This window comes from Amphibalanus amphitrite, unplaced genomic scaffold (genome assembly GCF_019059575.1).
Source record: "Amphibalanus amphitrite isolate SeventyFive unplaced genomic scaffold, NRLGWU_Aamphi_draft 000248F_arrow, whole genome shotgun sequence".
Lineage (NCBI taxonomy): Eukaryota > Metazoa > Arthropoda > Thecostraca > Balanomorpha > Balanidae > Amphibalanus > Amphibalanus amphitrite.
The window spans coordinates 55,067-74,760 of record NW_024881743.1 but is presented as its reverse complement, the minus strand read 5'-3'; the positions used below and the strand labels follow the sequence as shown (position 1 = coordinate 74,760).

The 19,694-nt window shown below is 51.3% G+C and overlaps 1 protein-coding gene across 1 annotated transcript; it reads right to left on the bottom strand.

The window, feature by feature from the left end:
* Positions 1-864: 864 nt before the first annotated feature.
* On the bottom strand, positions 865-19,184 carry LOC122386387. The gene is made up of 6 exons (XM_043375555.1): positions 19,050-19,184; positions 4,921-8,479; positions 4,337-4,445; positions 2,634-2,774; positions 2,287-2,395; positions 865-1,395 (listed from the first exon to the last, which is right to left on the bottom strand). Exons 1-6 carry the CDS (start codon positions 19,117-19,119, stop codon positions 1,301-1,303), a joined length of 4,083 nt encoding a protein of 1,360 aa, XP_043231490.1. The 5' UTR covers positions 19,120-19,184; the 3' UTR covers positions 865-1,300.
* Positions 19,185-19,694: the final 510 nt, after the last annotated feature.

Here is a 19,694-nt window from a genome sequence, read left to right as displayed (position 1 = left end):
AGCCATCTGCTGGCAGGAAGCTTCGACGTCATAGCTGGATGACAACGAGTGAGAGAGTCGGAAATTGCATTACCCTCAGATTCGGCACGATGTTCAAGCTGATGTGGCTATCGCTACGACCAACCCCATTTTTATTATGGGCCTTTCTATTGAAAGCAATCTTTTTATTACTGTAACTGCACTGTTAGCTCGCTAGGATTGGCTTTCTCACACTTTGAAACATAATTATATAGTTAAAGTGTTGCTACCATTTTTCCAAAACTGAAACGGCCAAACGGGTTATATGCCCGCAAGACGTTAGCCTGACGGTTATGGCCGTGGTGTTAAAACGCATTAGTGCCAGCCTTTTTAACATGAACCAGATCATCTGGTCAACGTTATCGAGATGGTAATATCTTGACAACGTCAGAAAACATGACAGCAAACCTTGTGATGAACGCCAGAAGAAGGCTCTAGAGTTCAGCCTGCACACATTGCTTCGGTTACCACACATATGAATTCCGGGATGCTGAGCACTAAAAGTAAGAAACGTCTGACAGTGCTGCCATTCCACGGACCAGGGGTTGATTTAATCATAAGTTGATAGGATCGGATCGTGTTTAAGTATTTCTGGAGCCCATAATATCAAATATGTGTACATTTTAAAATGAATGTGTGGTTTTTCAGCTCTGTACTCTGCAGTAAACCCTGGGCCGTTTTATGATAGTAACAGGCTAACAGCCAGAATAGACGTCGCCGCTGTGCTGCCACCTGCTTTGGACCTGCCATCTGACGGTGACCAGCATAAGCCTGATCTGCGCTGCCCGTCAGTCGTCCGTGCGTGAGTAATTCCTTGTCGGCTTTATACACGCACACAAATAGAAATACACTACGATATTTATTCGGCCAGCACTTCTATTTAAGTCGTGGTAGATCAGCCTGATGGTTACGCATCACCCGGCAGAAGATTCGGAGAGATCGCACCACTTGATGGAATATCCGTAGCTTCATCGCATCATCTCTGAATATAACGTCAACTGAACTACATAAATGAGTCAATGCCCACGAACAAACAAACAAATACATGTTGCTGCAATGCCAGCTTTCACTTGCTTTGATTACTATACAAAGCACATAAAAACATAATGCCCTGTGGTATTACAAATGGACGGAGTGTTCATAGCACAACACGATAGAGTTCTGAGTCTTCAGCATCATCAGTTCGACTCTTTGTCGCCTATTTTTGGTCTCGTTGTTGACAATCCTTTGAGACTCGCTGCCAGATCTTGCAATTAAGCTCGGTCAATGCAGAAATTCCGGGTCACTGAGGCAGAACCGGGTCCTGCCCAAGCTGCCGGAAGTTCAGGCCGGAGCGTCGAAACGTAGCGTACTGTCGCGCGTCTAGCAGGTCCACCACTGCAACGAAACGGGACGGATCGGCGCTCAAAGTTGGGTTGTTTACTAGGTGCTGCCGCGGATCAGATCTCCCACTCTGAATGACAGCGGCGTTCACCACCCAGCCGATCACGTGAGGACCGTTCGGGTATTGGCCGGCCGCCGGCCATACGTCACCTGATTGGCTAACTAGCGTAGCTCCTGGCGTGTTCTGATTGGATAACTCGCAAACTAGCATAGCTCTAGGCGCGCCCTGATTGGCTACTGCGATCGCCTACCGGCTGACAGGTCACGTGATCAAAGTTCCCGGCTGTCAAAGTAACGCTACAATATTGTGGGTTTTAAATGAAGCTAAAAGTTTCAATTCATTTGCACTTTCTCTTCAAATGAGGTACTTAAAGGGCATGTCACTGAGTAAGGTAAACAAATGATGCTTGTCTCAAGCACATATTTCCGATTAATTGCTTATTCGTTCAAATGATTTAAAATGTATTCTTGGGGCATCCATGAAAGAGTTGTATAGTCGACTACAGAATGATGTTCCACTCCTCAGAAGGTATCAGTTGACCGGAGCGCTAAGTTGTACCGTTTATCACGCAATTAAGCGTGTCGATTGTGAGCATTGGGAAAAAGCTATAATTTGTGAACTCAGTCCGTGTCATGCGGCACAGCCTACCACTTCAGGCTGTAAATGCCTGTGAAAAGTGGAGCATCATTCTGTAGTCGACTATACGTCTCGGTAAGCAGTGATATATACGAGTAGATTTCTGGCTCCTAAAGCTTTCATGTATGAGGTTTAAATCGAAAATAGCTTTCACCTTTCTGCACAATGTATCATTAGTCAACAGTTAAACACTTTACACCCCAGCACGCCTATAAATATCTGAGCTCCCAGCGTCCGTGGCTACATACCCTCGACGTCTGCCTCGAAGCCAGTCGGCAGCTGCGTGGTATTGCCGTCGTTGAACACGGCGATGCGCACCTCTCCACGGGCAAACACCATGTGAGGCCGGGAGCCGCTCTGCAGGTCAGGTCGAGTTCGGTCAGATCAGGTCAGTTTGGACCCAAACAATCACAAACGAAAGAGAGGGATCTGATATGACTTCAGCAACCATAATGAAACATGGCGCTGGGTAGGTGTGCAATAGAAGTACGCGTTAACGTTTACGTTAGCGATTTTCGTGTTGATCGTCCGCCTTGTTTTCTACTCGCAAGGTCCGACCGAATATGGTCTGAGGTCTCCAAGTCATGCCACTTGCCTGTTTGATTCGGTTGCCGCACCAGCGCGCCTCGAAACCGTCCCGTTCCCGCTCCACCTCAATGTAGGCGCCGTCGCAGTCGACTGTGTAGGGGGCGCTCAGGTTGTTCACCGTCACCAACAGGTAGAGATGAGGCTCCGTCTGGAAGCAGAGCAAGTCAGCCTGTCAGTACCAACTTTGGTTGTGGGTGCCCAGAGCCCCTTGGGGGGTGCCCAACTCAGCATTGGGGGTGCCCGGGCACACCCAAAAGTATACAAATCGACACCTATGAAGTCAGGTCAGGTCAGGTCGCAGGTACTGACGGGTACAGGTGGGGCTTCGTCTGGTAGCAGGTCAGGTGAGGTGAGGTAAGGTCAGGTCAGGTCATGACATGTCAGTCAAATAAAAATGCAGGCAAAAAGAGGCTCAGTCTGGTGATAATCAGGTCAGTTAAATTCACCAACACTTTATTTTGACTTGTAAGTAAACCATGACCAGATTTAAGAGCCTAAATGCGATTTTCAATCAGCAGTCAGTACAAATAACTTTAAAAATGTGTATGACTGCAATGTGTATTGGAGAAGAAGTCCAACTCAAGTATTCATTCATTCTGAAATATGCCTCAGGTTAAAGGGACACTCCCACCTTAACATTAGTTTTGAGTTGAGATAGCCAAATTGGTGGCCATGGCCTGCAAATACCGGTTTGGGCACTCACAACATCGACAAATGCTTTAATTCGGAGATATGGAATTTCAAACTTGCAGTTTTCGGATTCTAAGGGGCTAGTGCATTGGTATGCCCCCTTAGAATTTGTGACGTCAGCGGAGATCAAACGATTTTTAAATCTTTTACTAAAACGTTTGGTAGCACGCGGTGGTATATGCTGCTTTGCGCGCAACAAATGCCGCACTTTCAAATAAAGTCGCTAGGAAAAGCAGAGATCCCAAAAAGTAAACAAAAGTAAAAGTCTAATATCTTGAAAACCGGTGAATATTTTTCGATGAAATTTGGTAGATATTCGTTTTCGCTCTTTCTGAACCGAGCGACATCACTTTCGTGCCAATTCATTAACTTTTTTGAAGGTGGGAGGGTCCCTTTAACACATACGATATTCCTGTCAACGACCTCCGTGACCTTTCTGGTTGTATAACATGAAAAACAGGATGGTATCAGACGTATACGGGATTATGCATTATCATTAGCGCAGAGAAGTCGCCACGGTAAGATGAATTGTTCCGCTACCATTGCTTCGGCTCTCCGGGATCTAAAACCTGTTCAGAACTCGCCGGTGGTTTTCCCGACGGCAGCTGAGTGCAGGCTTCAGTTTATTAGTCGGCTTATCATAAACATGAAGAAATTTGATTATTCTGGCGTGCACTTCGTAATGTCAACAGTTGACAATGTTGTCTCAACCCGTTAAGACCTTTAAATGCAAAACATTTTTTTTCAATTTTCAGTGGTTCCATTCTTGTGGGTGTCATCCCGTTCTAAGACGTCAGGCATGGAAGTTTTGTGCTCTTTTAGTGCCAGCATATAGGACAGCTTCCATTGCTACTGCTATGATGGGACCTGCGTCCATCCTATCCATCCCAACATGCATACTCCTACCGACCCTATTGGACCCTCCTTTTATTCGGCGAGACTTTGTCGCTGTACGTTTACTCGGCACACCTTTTTGGGCCTATGCGGGTCTGTCTGAAGGGATTCAAGGGAAGCTCTCACCTTGATCTGCCACTCGCAGTCTACGGCGCTGGTGGCCTTCCGCGAGCCGCGGTGTCCGGTGCCGTGCAGCAGAGCCGACACGAACGGGTACGGCTGAGACCGGATGAACCTGTGGCCGATCGGGCCGGGTCGTCAGACGGGTCGAGAAGGGTCGGGATGGGTCGTCAGACGGGTCGGGCCGGGTCGGGATGGGTCAGGATGGGTCGAGATAAGTCGTCAGACGGGTCGTGCCGGGCCAGTTCTCTGAGTCACACCTGTCTCGGCGACAGATAGCTCAGGTGCTGACCTCTGAACCGTCGGCGACCGGCTGAGGTCACAAATGGAAGACGAGCCGGCAGTAGCGGCCGCAGACACTGGTCGGCCGACAGACTGTGGGTTTTTTACTGTACTCAGCAGCGGTTGGTGACCTGTGGTAATTAATCAGTATAAGCTCTCTGCGCCTGACTTTGATTTGCGGTAACAAAAGTTATTTTACATTAGCCAATTTATGTTCAGTAATTTAAGAGTGGTAGCTACGTGGCTTGTTATTACGATTTACGACCAGTAGAAATAAATATGATATTATAAAAAATGTAGTCACTCACCTAAACAACTGGTCATCAGTGTTTCTCAGACTTTCAGCTGCGTCGAAGGACAGCATTTGCTGTTCGGGCTTAGATGGCCCAGCATGGGAACTCTGCGACTGCTCCGAGTCCGCCAGAGGTTCTGAGTCCAGCGAGTCCGAGTGTGGCTCAGGCTCTGGCTCCGAGTATGGCTCTGGCTCCGGCTCGGAGTGCGGTTCCGGTTCCGGTTCCGGCTGAGGCTCTGGCTCCGGCTCTGGCTCTGATTGGGCCTCCGACTCCTGCTCTTCCGTCTGATCATATACAGGGTAGTTTTGCTGCGGCCGGTCCGGCAGCCCGGCCCCATACAGCTCAAAGTAGGGTCCCTGGCCTACCACGATGGTCTCATGCGTGGCAGACTCGTCTGAATCCTGCACTGCTCCACTGATCACCTCCCGCATCATGGGGGAAGAGAAGTCGATCCAGGCGGGTCGCTTGGGCGGCCAAAGCGGCGTGTTCTGGTCGCCGTTGATGAAACGGTACACGCTACTCAGCAGAGACAGCGGATCCGTGGAGACTGGAGTGGGATCGCCAGAACCTTCAGCTTCTACAACTTCTTCAGAATCAGCATCGGCAAAATCACTCTCTTGGCTATCATCGGAATCATCAGTTTTGTCGTCTACTTCTTCGAACTCTACATTTGCTGAATCATTGCCACTTATCTCAGCATCTTTCTCAACGGCATCTTCAGCGCCTGCATCTTCCTCGTTATTTTTCCCATCCACTGTATTAGAAGCAGCCGTTTCTCTGGTTTCAGTGTCATCACCATCATCATCATCATCATAATCATCATCATCATCGTCGTCATCAACATCCTCGTTCTCGTTGTCAGACTCCTGATCTTCCTTACTTCCATCTTCGGTTGCAGCAGCATTTGCCTCAGAAGTCGCAGTTTCCTCCTTGTCTTCAGTAACATCCGGATTACCGTTGACACTGTCCGTTGACTTCATCTCTTCTTCGTTAGAGTTTGATTCACTTTTCTCCAATTCTGACTCATCAGGACTTATATCAACCTCAACTCCTGTCTCGCCCGTGCCAGCTTCATCAGCGACCTGCTCCTCACTCTCGAAGACCTGTGGGAGGGGATCTCCGTCAGTCTTTGCCACGGGCAGCTCCTCCAGCACGACACCCTTTTCCACCTGGGCCAGCTGCTCGGTGCCCCTGACCACCGGTCCCGACACTGGTCCCGCCTGCAGCTCGCTCTCGACATGCGCCGGAATGTGCACCTCCGGCGCAATGATGTCCGATTCCTCGGTGACCCAGGTCTCCTCACGGATCAGCGGGTGCTTACCGCTGTATTTCTGCGCTCCGCTGTTCACCGAAGTACCTTCGGACTCGTTGCTCAAACTGACCTCTTCCTCCTGAAGCGCGGAGTCCCCAGACGCCTCGACGGTAGCGTCCCTGTCGGTCTCCCCAGGCGCCTCGAAGGCGGTGTCCGTGTAAGCCTGACCAGAGGCTTCAGTCTCCTCCTCAACTGGCTTCCGGGCCAGATCTGTGGCGAACGTGGCACTGCCAGATCCCTCCTCTTCGTCAGGGATGTGCTGAAGGATGACACGGTCGCCCTCGAGGCCCTGCACTAGCAGCAGGCGCTCTTCTGAAGTCAGCGTGTCATCAGACTGGCTCACGGCCTGATAAGGGATCGCGTCAGCCTGCTCCTCGACATGGGCCGTGGCCTGATCAGCAGTGGCGTCAGCAGCAGGTCGGCCCAGCGGCAGGGATGACAGCAGGTGGTAGATGGTCTCCGACGGCTCGGGCTGCAGCTGTGCCACCGGCAGTAGCTCGTCCTGCTCCTCCTCTGGTGAAGCAGGATCATGGTTAGCCGAGCCGTGCACCTTTGGCGCCTCCACCTCTGCTCCCGGTGCGTCGGCCGACAGCGGCTCCTCCTGCCGACCCAGGTCCGCGGTCTGATCCGCGACCACGCCGCTGCCCTCCTCCTCCGGTGCCTCCAGCGCAAAGTCAAACTGCAGGGTGAAGTCGCCGGAGCCCTCCCGCTCCGCCGCCTCCAGCGCAGAGTCAAACTGCAGGGTGAAGTCGCCGGAGCCCTCGCGATCAGGCGTCCACTCCAGAGTCACCTTGTCGTCATTGATGTCCGTTACCTTCAGCAGCCGTTCGTGGTCATCTTCTATATCAGTCTCCGAACCGACATCAAAGGCAGCGAACTCTCCGGAGCCCTCGAATGAAAGCCCGGGAGCTTCGCCATCTTGTAATGGTATCCGGATCTCATGGTATTTGTTCAACGGAATGGTCGCAGATGCCGAAAACTGTTCTTCCACTCCAGAGCCTTCTAGCTGACTCTCATCAGCACCTGACGATGGCTCTGGTGTTTCTGAGTTCTCATCAACCACAAATGAGTCACTAGGGGAAGAAACAACATGAGCCTCAGCCTTCACAGCTTCCTCATCTTTTTTAACGATATGAGAAACAACACGGTCTGCAATGGGATAATAATTTGTCGACTTTTCCTGTTCTTGGTCGGGCTGTGCTATAGATACCTCTTCGTCTTTCTGAACATCGGGAGTCTTCCCGGAGGGCAAGTCGACTTCAGCTCCTGGGGCACCCTCGGCCTCGGAAGTTCCCTCTGGCTCGACACTGACACCAGTTGCGCCGTCTGTCTCGGTAGCCTCACTGGGACTCTCCACATCTGGCTGCGCCGCGCTTCCCTCCTCCTCCTCCTCCTGTGATCCTGACGACGCTTCGCTGGCCATGGCTGAAATGGCCGACAGAGCAGAAAGCTCAGCCAGCTGCTGCTGGACGTCGTCAGAGCCCTCAGGACTGGTGGAGATCTGACTGTCAGAGCCCTCAGGGCCGGTGGAGATCTGACTGTCAGAGCCCTCAGTGCCAGCAGAGCTCTGGCTATCGGAGCCCTCAGGGCCAGTGGAGCTCTGCTTGTCTGAGCCCTCAGGGCTGGCGGAGCTCTGGCTGTCGGAGCCCTCAGGGCCAGCGGAGCTCTGGCTGTCGGAGCCCTCAGGGCCAGCGGAGCTCTGGCTATCGGAGCCCTCAGGGCTGGCGGAGCTCTGCTTGTCTGAGCCCTCAGGGCCAGCGGAGCTCTGGCTGTCGGAGGCCTCAGGGCTGGTGGCGCTCTGGCCATCGGAGCCCTCAGGGCCGGCGGAGCTGTGGCTGTCAGAGCCCTCAGGGCCGGTGGAGATCTGACTGTCAGAGCCCTCAGGGCCAGTGGAGCTCTGCTTGTCTGAGCCCTCAGGGCTGGCGGAGCTCTGCTTGTCTGAGCCCTCAGCGCTGGCGGGGCTCTGCTTGTCTGAGTCCTCAGGGCTGGCGGAGCTCTGGCTGTCGGGATTGGTGGGGCTCTTGCTATCGGAGCTGTCGGGGCCGGCAGAGCCGTGCCCGCAACCCGGGCTGTGGGAGTCCCCGGAGCGCTCCAAGCCATCCGAGAGGTGGCCAGTACATATCTCCACCGTGTCTGTAATATCCGCCGGCTGTGGTGTGGTGGTCGGGACCTCTTCTGTGTTCCAGAACTTCACATGTTTCTTCTCTCCCTTGGCGACATGGATGACGGTCGGTTCAGGTCCGCATACGTCAGAGGCCGACACTGTGAAAAGGCGCAGTTTGTTAACTGAGTTGCATAACAAAACGTATTTACATATTTTAACTTTTAAACTAACATTGTAAACCCAGTAGGCTAAAAAAGGTTAACCCGCGCCCCGTAGGGCTACCGGCGGACCCTACCACCCGTAGGGGGGGGCCGTTTCGGCCCCCCCCCCTAAGATCTCGGAAAGTTACCGGCCGATTTTCAAAATTCAAACGGCGTTCGATAGCCCCACCCGGGAACTACCTTGTGACCAAATTTCATTGACCTAGGTCAAACCGATGACGTCACAGGTCAGGTCAAAGGTCAGATTTTCACCGTTCACAGGCATTTCAAGAAATGTGTTGTGAAATCGAGTTAATTGGTAATTTATTGAAAACCATCGATGGTACATTGTTCGTCAAATACATACTTTGCTATCTGAGGTCACTGATACCAGGTCAGGTCACAGCGAGGTCAGGTCACCGGGGTCACAATATGAAAGTGTCGTGTGATACATGTTTTATGGTCCATTTTACATGACAAATGCGATTATATGGGTTAGGCAGCCTTTGGGGCCAGCCTAGGTCACGTTTTGGTGAAGGTCAGGTCAAGGTCAGGTCAAATAAGGTCAAATTTCAAAGTTGATATTTTTGCATAAAATGGGTATCGATTCGATGCAGCTCGTCACGGGGAGTCTAATGGTGGTCTTTGTTTTGCTCTACGAGGTCTAGAACTGCCAAAAATTGAGTTTGAAAATTTGACGTCATCAATTTTGAACAGTTTTTTCGCTATAACTTGGCCAAAAAACGAGGTATCGATCTGAAATTCGGTATGTAGATAGAAGACGGTAGGTACTATCACATATCTTCCGGTTTTTTTGAAACTCAAAAAACTTTTTGGATTTTTTGGCTAATATATCCAAAAAAATGTTTTTTTTATTTTTGGGGTTCAAAACTCAAAAATTTCAAAAATCCGAGATAGCAGTTTTGTAGCCCTGTCAATTCTACACCTTTTATGTCTTGATCATTTTTCTGTATCTTCAAAGCTGTAGGCCTGACAGGTCTTCTCGCGAAGGTCTTTTTTCGGTCGAAAATGACAGAACATGACGTCATTCTGACGTCATTTGTGGCCAACCTATCATAGCCTCTGGAAAAATTTTTGGTCACAATGTGTAAAATTGATGCCCGGAGGGGTCCTGAAAGTTTGGTGGCGATATCTGAAACGGTTTAGGAGATATCGACCGAAAAGGACAGGGGGGGGCCGTTTCGGCCCCCCCCCTACGGGGCGCGGGTTAATGGTCGGGTTATAGCAGGGTTATGGCGATAGGGCTATTAGGGTTAAACGGCGGAACGTTATCCAAAACCGATTCTTATGTGACATCTGCAGCGTTACTTCTTGCTATTATATCTAACAAACACTTCTAAGCTTCGGCAAGGATAGTGACAGTCGGCATTTTGTGTCAGATCTGTAACTTACGTGAAGCCACTTGTATAGGAGTGCCCACTGGCTTAGGGAGACGGGGCAAGGCTTATTCGATTGCGTGTCATCCATGGCTGTGTTATCGTGTATGAATTGTTTTATCGATGCATTGTTCTTTTCCGTCCAAAATAAGTTAAAGCTGTCTTTTTGCCGATGCTCTTTTATAAGTTTACAATGTATAATTATATGTTAGCACCTAATGATTTTACGCTCGTTATAAAACATGTTTTCTTTGAATAAATCGGTGAGAGAATGTTTTGTTACTTATATTTAGTTACGTCAATCTCTTCGTTCGTCAGTTCGTCCGTCCCTTCGCTAGCCCGTCGTGAGACTCTCTCCCTCCCTTTCTCCCTCCCTCCCTCCCTTTCTCCCTCCCTCCCTCCCTCTCTCTCTCTCTCTCTCTCTCTCTCTCTCTCTCTCTCTCTCTCTCTCTCTCTCTCTCTCTCTCTCTCTCTCTCATCTCTCGACTTTTTATCTCTTCATCTCCCCATCTCTTCTCCCCCAACCCATACCGACACAAGTGGCTGTAAGAAACGGCCGAAGGCACGGCGGGGAGCGAGGGCCGGTGTAAATTGTCCTCCCCAGTGCGGCGCCAGCGCCGGCGGCGCGCAGCAGTTCGTCGACTCCTGGCCCTTAGTGCGGCATTCCTGGCGCAGTCAGGCGGCTCGTACAAGTTCAAGGCCGGGCTGCCGCCACCGTCTGGCTTTGGACACGGCCGGATGACCACTGTGCGATTGTAAATGTTTGCGATGGGGTCGTGACAATTATTCAACAAATTGCGGCGGAGAGTCGGGGTATGTGAACATGAGGGGACGTCTCTCTACTGTCTCACTGACTCTGACTCTGCGTCGACTGAGGTTTGGTGTTGATGGGACGGCCAATGGTCGACTACGCCGATCTTGTATGGATTTCTGACACATAAACACGTGTATATAGCTAAAAAGACAGATGCCGGGATTTTTTTTTGGGGGGGGGGAAGAGGGGCACGACAAACGTATCAATGTTACCCGTTGGATCTACATAATAGTGCAGTGTGCATAATTTGTTCTTTCTATGCTCCATCGTACGTACGGAAATAACGATAGCTTGGCGGCACCAGAATGTCTGGAGGCTGGAAACTGACTTCTCATCAGTTGGATTTGGATCGAGTCAGTCCCAGACCAGGTCCAAACCAGTGCAGGCATCAGACTCGGACCGGACCGGATCTGGTCCCGCCGGACCGGTGAGGCAGCGGCAGTCGGCAGTCGGGACTGACTCCCGGATCACACGGTCACCGACCGGTCACGCGTCTTTACGGCAGTTCGGCAGTCACGGTGGGCGGGCATGGCTCGTGACGCGTCACCGTGACGCTACCGTGACCACCGTGACGCCGCCGTGACGCCGCGGTGTCGTTACATTGTGAGCAGTGATTACAAGGGCCTCGTCGGCTTGATAAAGAGCCATGACTTGCGATCAGCTCCACGCCATGGAGCTCCTTGCAGAATAATATGCGGTGTTGACGGCCAGACAGTTCCGTGTCGGTGATACAGCAGGTTCAGAAGAAAGATTATTGTCTTGGAGGAGTCAAGTGGTGCGGGCGCCCAAGGGCAGAATGGTGCGAATGGCTTCATGGTTGGTGCACCCTTTTACCACGAACCATCATCAAGGACGTAAGACAGTCTTGAGCGCCAAGCCTATCCGAGCCCATGAAGGTGATCGACTACTATGTAGTAGAATATTATTGTGTTCGACACTGAGAGATCAGATATACTTAATGCCTTAATGCCCTTGTTTACGCACCGACACCACATGCAGTTCAGCTGAAGGGCGGGGACCTCAAAGTTTTGTCAATGCTCTGCCTCTAGGAGAGTGTTGACTTGCTCGGCCTGACAAGGTGACGACGTGCAGAGCTCATGACGAGCGCCACCGTGCGGTGATTCGCACTGCGACATTGGACGGTAGCCGGCAGCCGGCAGCCGGTGGCGGGCAGTGACCCACACAGGGAACCGGCCCGGCCCGGCCCACCGTCTCACCACAGCCGGTCACGGAACGCTGACTGGTAGATCGAGCCGACCACCGGAACAGATGATCACTTGTCATTGACCTTGCCGATGACAGCGCACAACAGTCGAACATTCCGGGAGCATTGAATGCGACGCTGAAGGCAGTGGATGTCAGACTGCAAATCGGCTGGAATGACGCCGGAACTTGGGTATTCCCACCGACAAAATACAACTTTTAATGCCTTGCCGGCGATGCATGCAGCTGATCTTCCTCTGCATACTATTAGCCGGGCCTCCCCTCTGTTTCGCCCCTGCATATTCAATCGGGATGTCATCTCGCCCCGGCCGACGGCGGGTCCGTCGGCCTCGGGCCTCCCTGCAACTGCAGCCAATGCCCTCTGAGAGGGTCGGCCACACCGGGCTGGGCTTCGGTCATCGGCGACCAGCCGTCTCACTAATGGCAGCCTGGGGCGGCGCTGGCGCCAGGAACGGTGCTGCCGCCGCTCTCCGGCGCCGACCGGCCGTCCCCGGCGGGAAGGCACGCACAGCGGCCTCGGGCTGACCGACCAGGAGTATCGCCCGCCTGTGGTCACCGATCACTACAACCGAGCAGTTGACCGACCGGGAATATCCGCCGTGGTCACTACAGCGAGCGGCTAACCGCCCGGGAGTATCGCCCGCCTGTGGTCACTGTGGTCACTACAGCAAGCAGTTGACCGACCGGGAGTATCGCCCGCCCGTGGTCACTACAGCGAGAGCCTACAGGCCGGGAGTATCGCCCGCCTGTGGTCACTATTGTTCATCGTGAGTGACCGCACAGGTGGTCACCTCATCCGCGGGTCAGTGACAGTGACCGGTCCGACGGCTGGTCATCACTGTCGCCATCTCTTTTACGGCTTAAAGGTAGTGTGCCAGCTTTCCTGGACCGTATGGAGTTAATGGCCCAGATAAGGAGAACCGGATTTTTAGAACTTATCCATGCCTTCAAAACTCATGGAAACGTCTTAAATTCTTCAAATTTTGAGTACCCCAGTGCGAAATTCGCCCCGACGGGTTGTCGGTCGTACCCCAACCACATTTCACACCACTATGAACAATAAATGCACACACTGAAATCGCTATTACCGATATGCTCATCCAATCAAGTTTCGATAAACCCGTTCATCATCATCTCCTGCGGTTTCGAACACGCCTGTTAGGTGGTGCGGTAGACCGCGCCCAAAGCCAGGGCCCCGGTAACGTGAGGTAGCCGAGTCGGGGCAGCGTGCGCTGACCCAAGCCGGGGCCGCGCGTCCTCCCGGTGTCATGTGATAGCCCGGGGCTGCCCGCGGGGATGCGGTAGACCGCGCCCAAAGCTGCGGCCCCGGCTTGGGTCAGCGCACGCTGCCCCGACTCGGCTACCTCACGTTACCGGGGCCCTGGCTTTGGGCGCGGCTTCTGCTCATACTTTGTGGTGCGGTGGTGGTGCGTCGGGCCGCGCGCTCTGACTTCGGCCAAGAAAAATGCGTCAGCTGATCATTGTCATTTCTGCCACTTGCGTGTGGTGAAATGGGGTCATAACTTAAGAGACGGTTTTTTCATATCAATTATTTTACATAAAATCATATTTCAAACCATAAATAATGTTCGACAGCCAAATAAAAGAAACAATACCAATACAGGCTTACAGTTTAAGGCTCGACATTGTGTTGTCTACGATTAGACAGCTGATAACTCATTCCCGTACGTCGTAACTCGCTAATGCGCCGCTAATTAAACTAGAATTAAGCGGTAAATTGGTCGTTTGCGACAAAGGATAATGCAGAGTGACTGGTAGGAACCCACTGTAAAGGTCCCGGGTCAACCGGTGACCTCTGAGGTCAGGTCAAGTGATCTAAGGCACGGGTTCGGTTTTTAGTAAATAACTTCGCCAAAAATGGTCGTAGAGCCGCGATTTTGGCATCATCGTGTTCAGCTAGCTCAGGCGCATCGAGTGATATACTTTTTGTTCGGGTCAGGTCAACTTAAGGTGTTGACCTCAGGTCAAGGTCAGGTCAGCACCCCCAGGTCACGAAGTTGGTCGAAAGAGGTCATGTCGTATATCATTCGATTCGGCAGGTCTTCCTGAGTCCATTGGTGGCTTTCCCGAATCGCTAGCTCAATTTGATCGGGAGTAATTGAAGAAAAACTGTGACCCTTGTGACGTCACAAATGACGTCACGCAAGGGCAACAATGCAAATATGAAGCATGGAACCTTACAATGAGTGCATGAAATCATGATTTTATATGCTTGAGATAGTTTATGATCATTCTCGGCGCCAAAATAGCAATTTTCATATTTCCCCATTGACTTATAAGGGCTTAACGTATTAGTTCCTTGTATCTGAGAAGTTTTTAGGATTTCATCTTATTCTTCACTCAATTCTGCGTAAGATGCCGGGTTCCGTGTCCACATAGCTTGAACGTAACGGATGCAGCGACCGCAAACGTAAATCGAGGTCCCGAATTCCCTATTCCCCAACACAGGCGGCGGCCGCTTCCTGGTCTGCGCAACATGGCGGCACCGTTGGACACCATCTGGCGGCCGATGCGCATTCCACATTATAGAGTTCAGTGGTCGTAACTCTATAATGACCTTTGCTTATTGTCACATGTGCGCCGCATTCGCGATTGTTGCCGACGCCTGTTTGCAGGTCAGCCCACTACAGTTGTTATACATATCGAAAAACCGATAAACTTTTAGGCGAAAAAGGCACTATTCCAGGCCCATTTTTGATTTTTTTGCGGTATTAGGTAAAAACAGAAGCTTCTTATCCTAGGAAAAATAAAATGGGAAATCTTTCAAAGGTGGCACACTACCTTTAAATTAACGTGAGCTGACAGAAGGTCTTTGACTGAGGGATAAGGCTTGCGGCTTGACTGTGACCAAGCATATCTACCACCATTTCTTCAAGTGCTGATTCAAGACGGTCGTTTCAATCGCTCTGAGATATTTCAGTTCCGCCGCGGCTACCCGGGGCAGGCGGCGCGCCACAGAACCTGGGGCGCTAACTGTTCGTAGGCGGCTGTCCTTGACCGAAGCGGCAGGCCCGGTCGGCTCGCCATGCGTCCCAGGAAGCCGGGATCTGGGCCGATGACCGGCCGGGCACCACGCTACCCTGGGCCTGGCACGGCATGGAACGGCACAGTTACCGGGGGATGTATGAACAGGTCAATACGCATTACCAGTGGGCTTCTTTTGTGCTTAGCATTGCAATCTGTTTATAATATGTTTATAATGTACTTACTACTAGGTCGTTCAATAAGTAAGGTAAAATGTACCATAGTTCATTTATATGAGGAATTCAAGCAAAATCAAATATGCTATCTGAATCTTTGAACAATTTCCTACACAACCTTCGAAACTGTTTTTGGGAGTTTGGATCATTGTCCGAACACGGTCGGTGTGAAAACATTGATGCAGCAGAGTTCCGTTCTAAAAATCCCCGGTTTGTCATGCGAGCCAAAATCCGCCTCAAAATGAGTGAGTTGACCCTGATGACGCTATTCCCATTAGCAATGCTTGCTGGTGAACAGCTGGTACGATTTCAACAAGAACACAGCAGTGTAAGAGACAAAGTTCTAGAGCAGGTAGACTTGTGCCCGCAGGCCTCTCTGGACTTGGCACAATCTGTAAAGTCAGGGAGCTGATTATGGAGACCCAAAGCATCTGCGTGACTGGCGACTGCTTTCATTAACAGGGTGAAGTGTTATGTCGAAACAATTCTGGGCATCATCAGATATGCTTGATATTTACAAGGTCATCACGAGGTTAATACCGAAAGAGCTCACTGAATAACAGAAGGAAGCCCGGTGAGGCATCAGTGTGGGGCTCGCTTTGCTTTAGCAGTACAGGAAAGCTGAAGTACAGCCGTGATCTGGCGCCGTCCCACTTGAACCTGTTTGAACCACCGGAAAACCTGTTGTGTACGTTGGAATCTTAACTGATCAGGCAATCAATAAAATAATCAAGACATGGCTTTGGAATAGCAATAAGGAGTTTTCCAAGCAGGATTTCCACGCCGGGTGGAGTGCTGGGATAAACGCGTGCGCCTGAACGGTGATTGGATGTAGGCTCGAGTTCCGAGGGCTGGGGAGGCTGGCCGAAGAGACCTGCCAACAAATGCTTATAGCCAATTTGTAGACGATATTTCAATGAACATATGTTGCTAGTTTTGTGTCGTTGCACCAAATATGGACTGAACTACGTGTGATTTTACCTTACTTATTGAACGACCTAGTATATGTGTTGCTCATGTATATCTCCGGTGCCTGTGAGCAGACTGATATATCAAAGAGCATGACGTTCATAGGTCTGTTTATACTCTGTGCGGGGCAGTACCTGCGGCACTGCATGCTGACTGCATAAGGTATAGGCTCATAGCGGGCCGCTGGCTTGTGAACACGTGAGACTGGTGTGCATTATAATTTATACCTACCACCAAGCCGGAGTCACGGTCTCAGACTCGCTGTCAATGACCGAACCACCAGCTGACCAAGAGCGAGATATCAGATTTTCGAGCGGTTCAACCGACAGACGCCTCGACACTCTAAGTGTGTAGGTATGTGCCATATTTTGATGTGTACATATATTAGGCAGTCAGTAGCCGGAACGTCTTAAATGAGCAGAAGACCAATCAAAGAAAACTCAGCTTTTGGTAAACGGGAGATTGTGCCATTAGCTGTGTATGTGAGATAAAACCATAACCTTGCTTATAGTTCCAACTGTCTTTTTGCTGTTGCTTTGTTTTCTAGCACACAGTCTTCGTTAACCAGCAGTTGCTTGCAAACACGTAGGCAATGAAGCAGACTGCAAAGCTTGCAAAAAGAGATATCTATACAAGCACTATTTTTGTGTGCGCAAAGCAGTGACAAATGCTATGACGTCGCCTAACCAGTTCGGACGACATTATTGAAATGTCCTTCACGTTTGTGCATTGCTTCTTTAATGCTTCATCTGTTCTTTCGCAATAAACAGCTCGAGTCGGGACAATCGTAATGCATTCCGCAGCCTTGTTTCGCGGGCCGTCGCGCACTGCACACGCTCCAGCCGTCTGCGCTAACCGGACTCGGAAGTGCGGTGCACTGAGCAGCACGAGCCTCAGTGCGCCCGGTTAGCCTGCGTGCCACAGCACACACTGGAGGGATGACGGGCGGCGATGACTGACAAGGCTTGTTCACTGAGCCGAACCGAGCCGGCCCTCTGTCTGGGGGAGGGGAGGAGGGGTACATACACTGCCGGTCACGGCTGGGATCGGCGACTGCTGGATGGCATTGGCTTTCACGGTTGGATAGGCTCACCACAGGTCATCGACAGGGGCAAAGGAATAAGAAGGTGGGGAAGGAGGTAGGAGGGAAAGGAAGCTTGAGGAGAGGGAGAGTAGGGCCGGGAGAGGAAGAGGAAGCCGTGTTCTATTAGCTGCCGTGTGAGCAGCGTCGTCAGACCGAAATCGGCATCGAACCCAGCGGTGCCATCAGACACAGCGATCAGCGATGTAAGGGCAAGCGAAAAGGTCATCCTGATCCGACGAGACACCGTCATCATAAGGAAACGCCGTCAGCAGACTGAGCGGTATGATCAAACGAAGAGGATAGACGTCAATCATTGACTTAACACTAGGCCCTGTGCCTACACACAGATGACATCTGTCTACCTAACAGATGACAGGTATGGCATAACCTCTTTAATAGATGCCTGAATAATTTAATAGCACTGAACAGGGATTGGATGGGAGTAGCCTTTTTCACGACGGAGCATTGAGCACCCATTTAATCCATTTGATCTATGTGGTATCTGTGAAATTTTGATACTTGTTTATCATACTTGTTTATTATGGTACAGTGGTACTTGTTTATTATGGTACTTGTTTATTATAAAGGGTTTCCACCTTTTGAATGAAATGCCGGTTGCTTTGCTTCTTTGATTTTTAATTCAAGCAAATAGGTGTCCAATGTGAATGCTTCGTCGTGAAAAGACGCCTATGTCATCTACGCTGGAGAAGAAAGGTGCTCCTGCCTTGATTTTGAAGGAGGAAAGCAGCTTAATAGAACGAAGAAAATGCACAATGCGCGCTAGAGAATCAGGGGAAGAATGAGTGAGAGAGAGCCAGAGGGGTGGAGAGAGAAAGAGAGAGAAAAAGAGAGAGGGAGAAAGTGAGAGAGAAAGAGAGAGAGAGAGAGAGAAAGAGAGAGAGAGAGATAGAGAGAGAGAGAGAGAGAGAGAGAGAGAGAGAGAGAGAGAGAGAGAGAGAGAGAGAGAGAGAGAGAGAGAGAGAGAGAGAGAGAGAGAGAGAGAGAGAGAGAGAGAACAACTACAGTTTGATAACATACTGAAGAACTGAATATTCAAATATTGATTGTGAATATCAATATTCAATCCATATTTTTCTGATGCAAATTCGATGTAAAATTAAAAGTAGGTACATGGCATCCGATATGCACATTAGGTACAGAAGAAAAAACTTATCGCGGATTTTTTTTATTTTAGTCCGAACCTTCTGAATGGAGGGATTTACCAGGACAGAGCCCCGCCAAGCGGGGCTTGTTGCGGTGACCCTACCCTCTACTCTCCGATCGCGCAATTCCTGTTCTATGGCAGAATTTAGAGTCCGAAGTTTAACGTACGCACAAAGCCGCTCACGGCCGGTCCCCTCACTGACTTCAGCTGGCTACGGCCTGCCACCAACCGCAGTCCGCAACCATACCTGTCAAGAGGCTCATAAGCATCGAGAGCCCGTCGCGCTTCGAACCCGGACTGTTATAACCGGGAACGCGTGCTCTCGCCACACGGAGTCCAACGCTCTACCGACTGAGCTAGGGACCGGCATCAGAATTGAGAGGAAGAGGAAACTTCTTTATTTTACTGAAGAGATATTATTCGTACTAAATGAGAAAAAGCTATACATAATTATGGAGTCTTAGCCTAGATAGGTAATAGATCGGACAATATGTCGTTGCACTACATAAAACTGAATACTGACGTGGCATTTATTATGAGCCATATGACGTTCGACTTTCCATCGACTGACCTTACATCGACAGCAGCTATTGACGAGTGCGACACTCACATAACCCCACCCCTCACCTGACCTGACCTGACCTGTGAACTGACCTGAGAGGAGCAGTGGGAGCAGCGAGGCGCCGACCAGCAGCGCCCGACGAGCGGCCGAGGGGGCAGCCATGTCCGACCAGCGTCAGGTCGAGGAGCCGACTGGCGGCCGGCCGGCGCTCCGCGACCGGTCCGGCGCCTGCTCCGAGTCACGGTCTGGTCCCAGCACTGCTACCAGTGCCGCTCTGGTCCGGGTCCAACACCGTCTCCCAGTGCTGGTCTGGTCCCGGTCCAATACCGTCTCCCAGTGCTGGTCTGGTCCCGTTGTGGCCCCGGTCCAACGTCGGGCCCCCAGTCCCGGTCCTGCTCTCGTCCCGGTCCCGGTCTGAGCTCCGATCCGAGTTCCTGCACTGGCTACCCGTCCCAGTCCCAGTCCCAGTCCCAGTCCCAGTCCCAGTCCCAGTCCCAGTCCCAGTCCCAGCCCCAGTCCCAGTCCCAGTCCCAGCCCCAGTCCCAGCCCCAGTCCCAGTCCCAGTCCCAGTCCCAGTCCCAGTCCCAGTCCCAGTCCCAGTCCCAGTCCCAGTCCCAGTCCCAGCCCCAGTACCAGAGCCAGTCCCAGTCCCAGTCCCAGTCCCAGTCCCAGTCCCAGTCCCAGTCCCAGTCCCAGTCCCAGCCCCAGTCCCAGTCCCAGCCCCAGTCCCAGCCCCA

Bases quoted from the DNA above. Each gene is read 5' to 3' on its own strand.
- LOC122386387 (XM_043375555.1), bottom strand. From the start codon at position 19,119: ATGGCTGCCCCCTCGGCCGCTCGTCGGGCGCTGCTGGTCGGCGCCTCG. The intron at 2,775-4,336 runs GTGAGAGCTTCC...CTCTGCTTCCAG, and splicing joins ACTGCGAGTGGCAGATCAAG to ACGGAGCCTCATCTCTACCT. The intron at 2,396-2,633 runs GCAAGTGGCATG...CCTGACCTGCAG, and splicing joins GCGGCAACCGAATCAAACAG to AGCGGCTCCCGGCCTCACAT.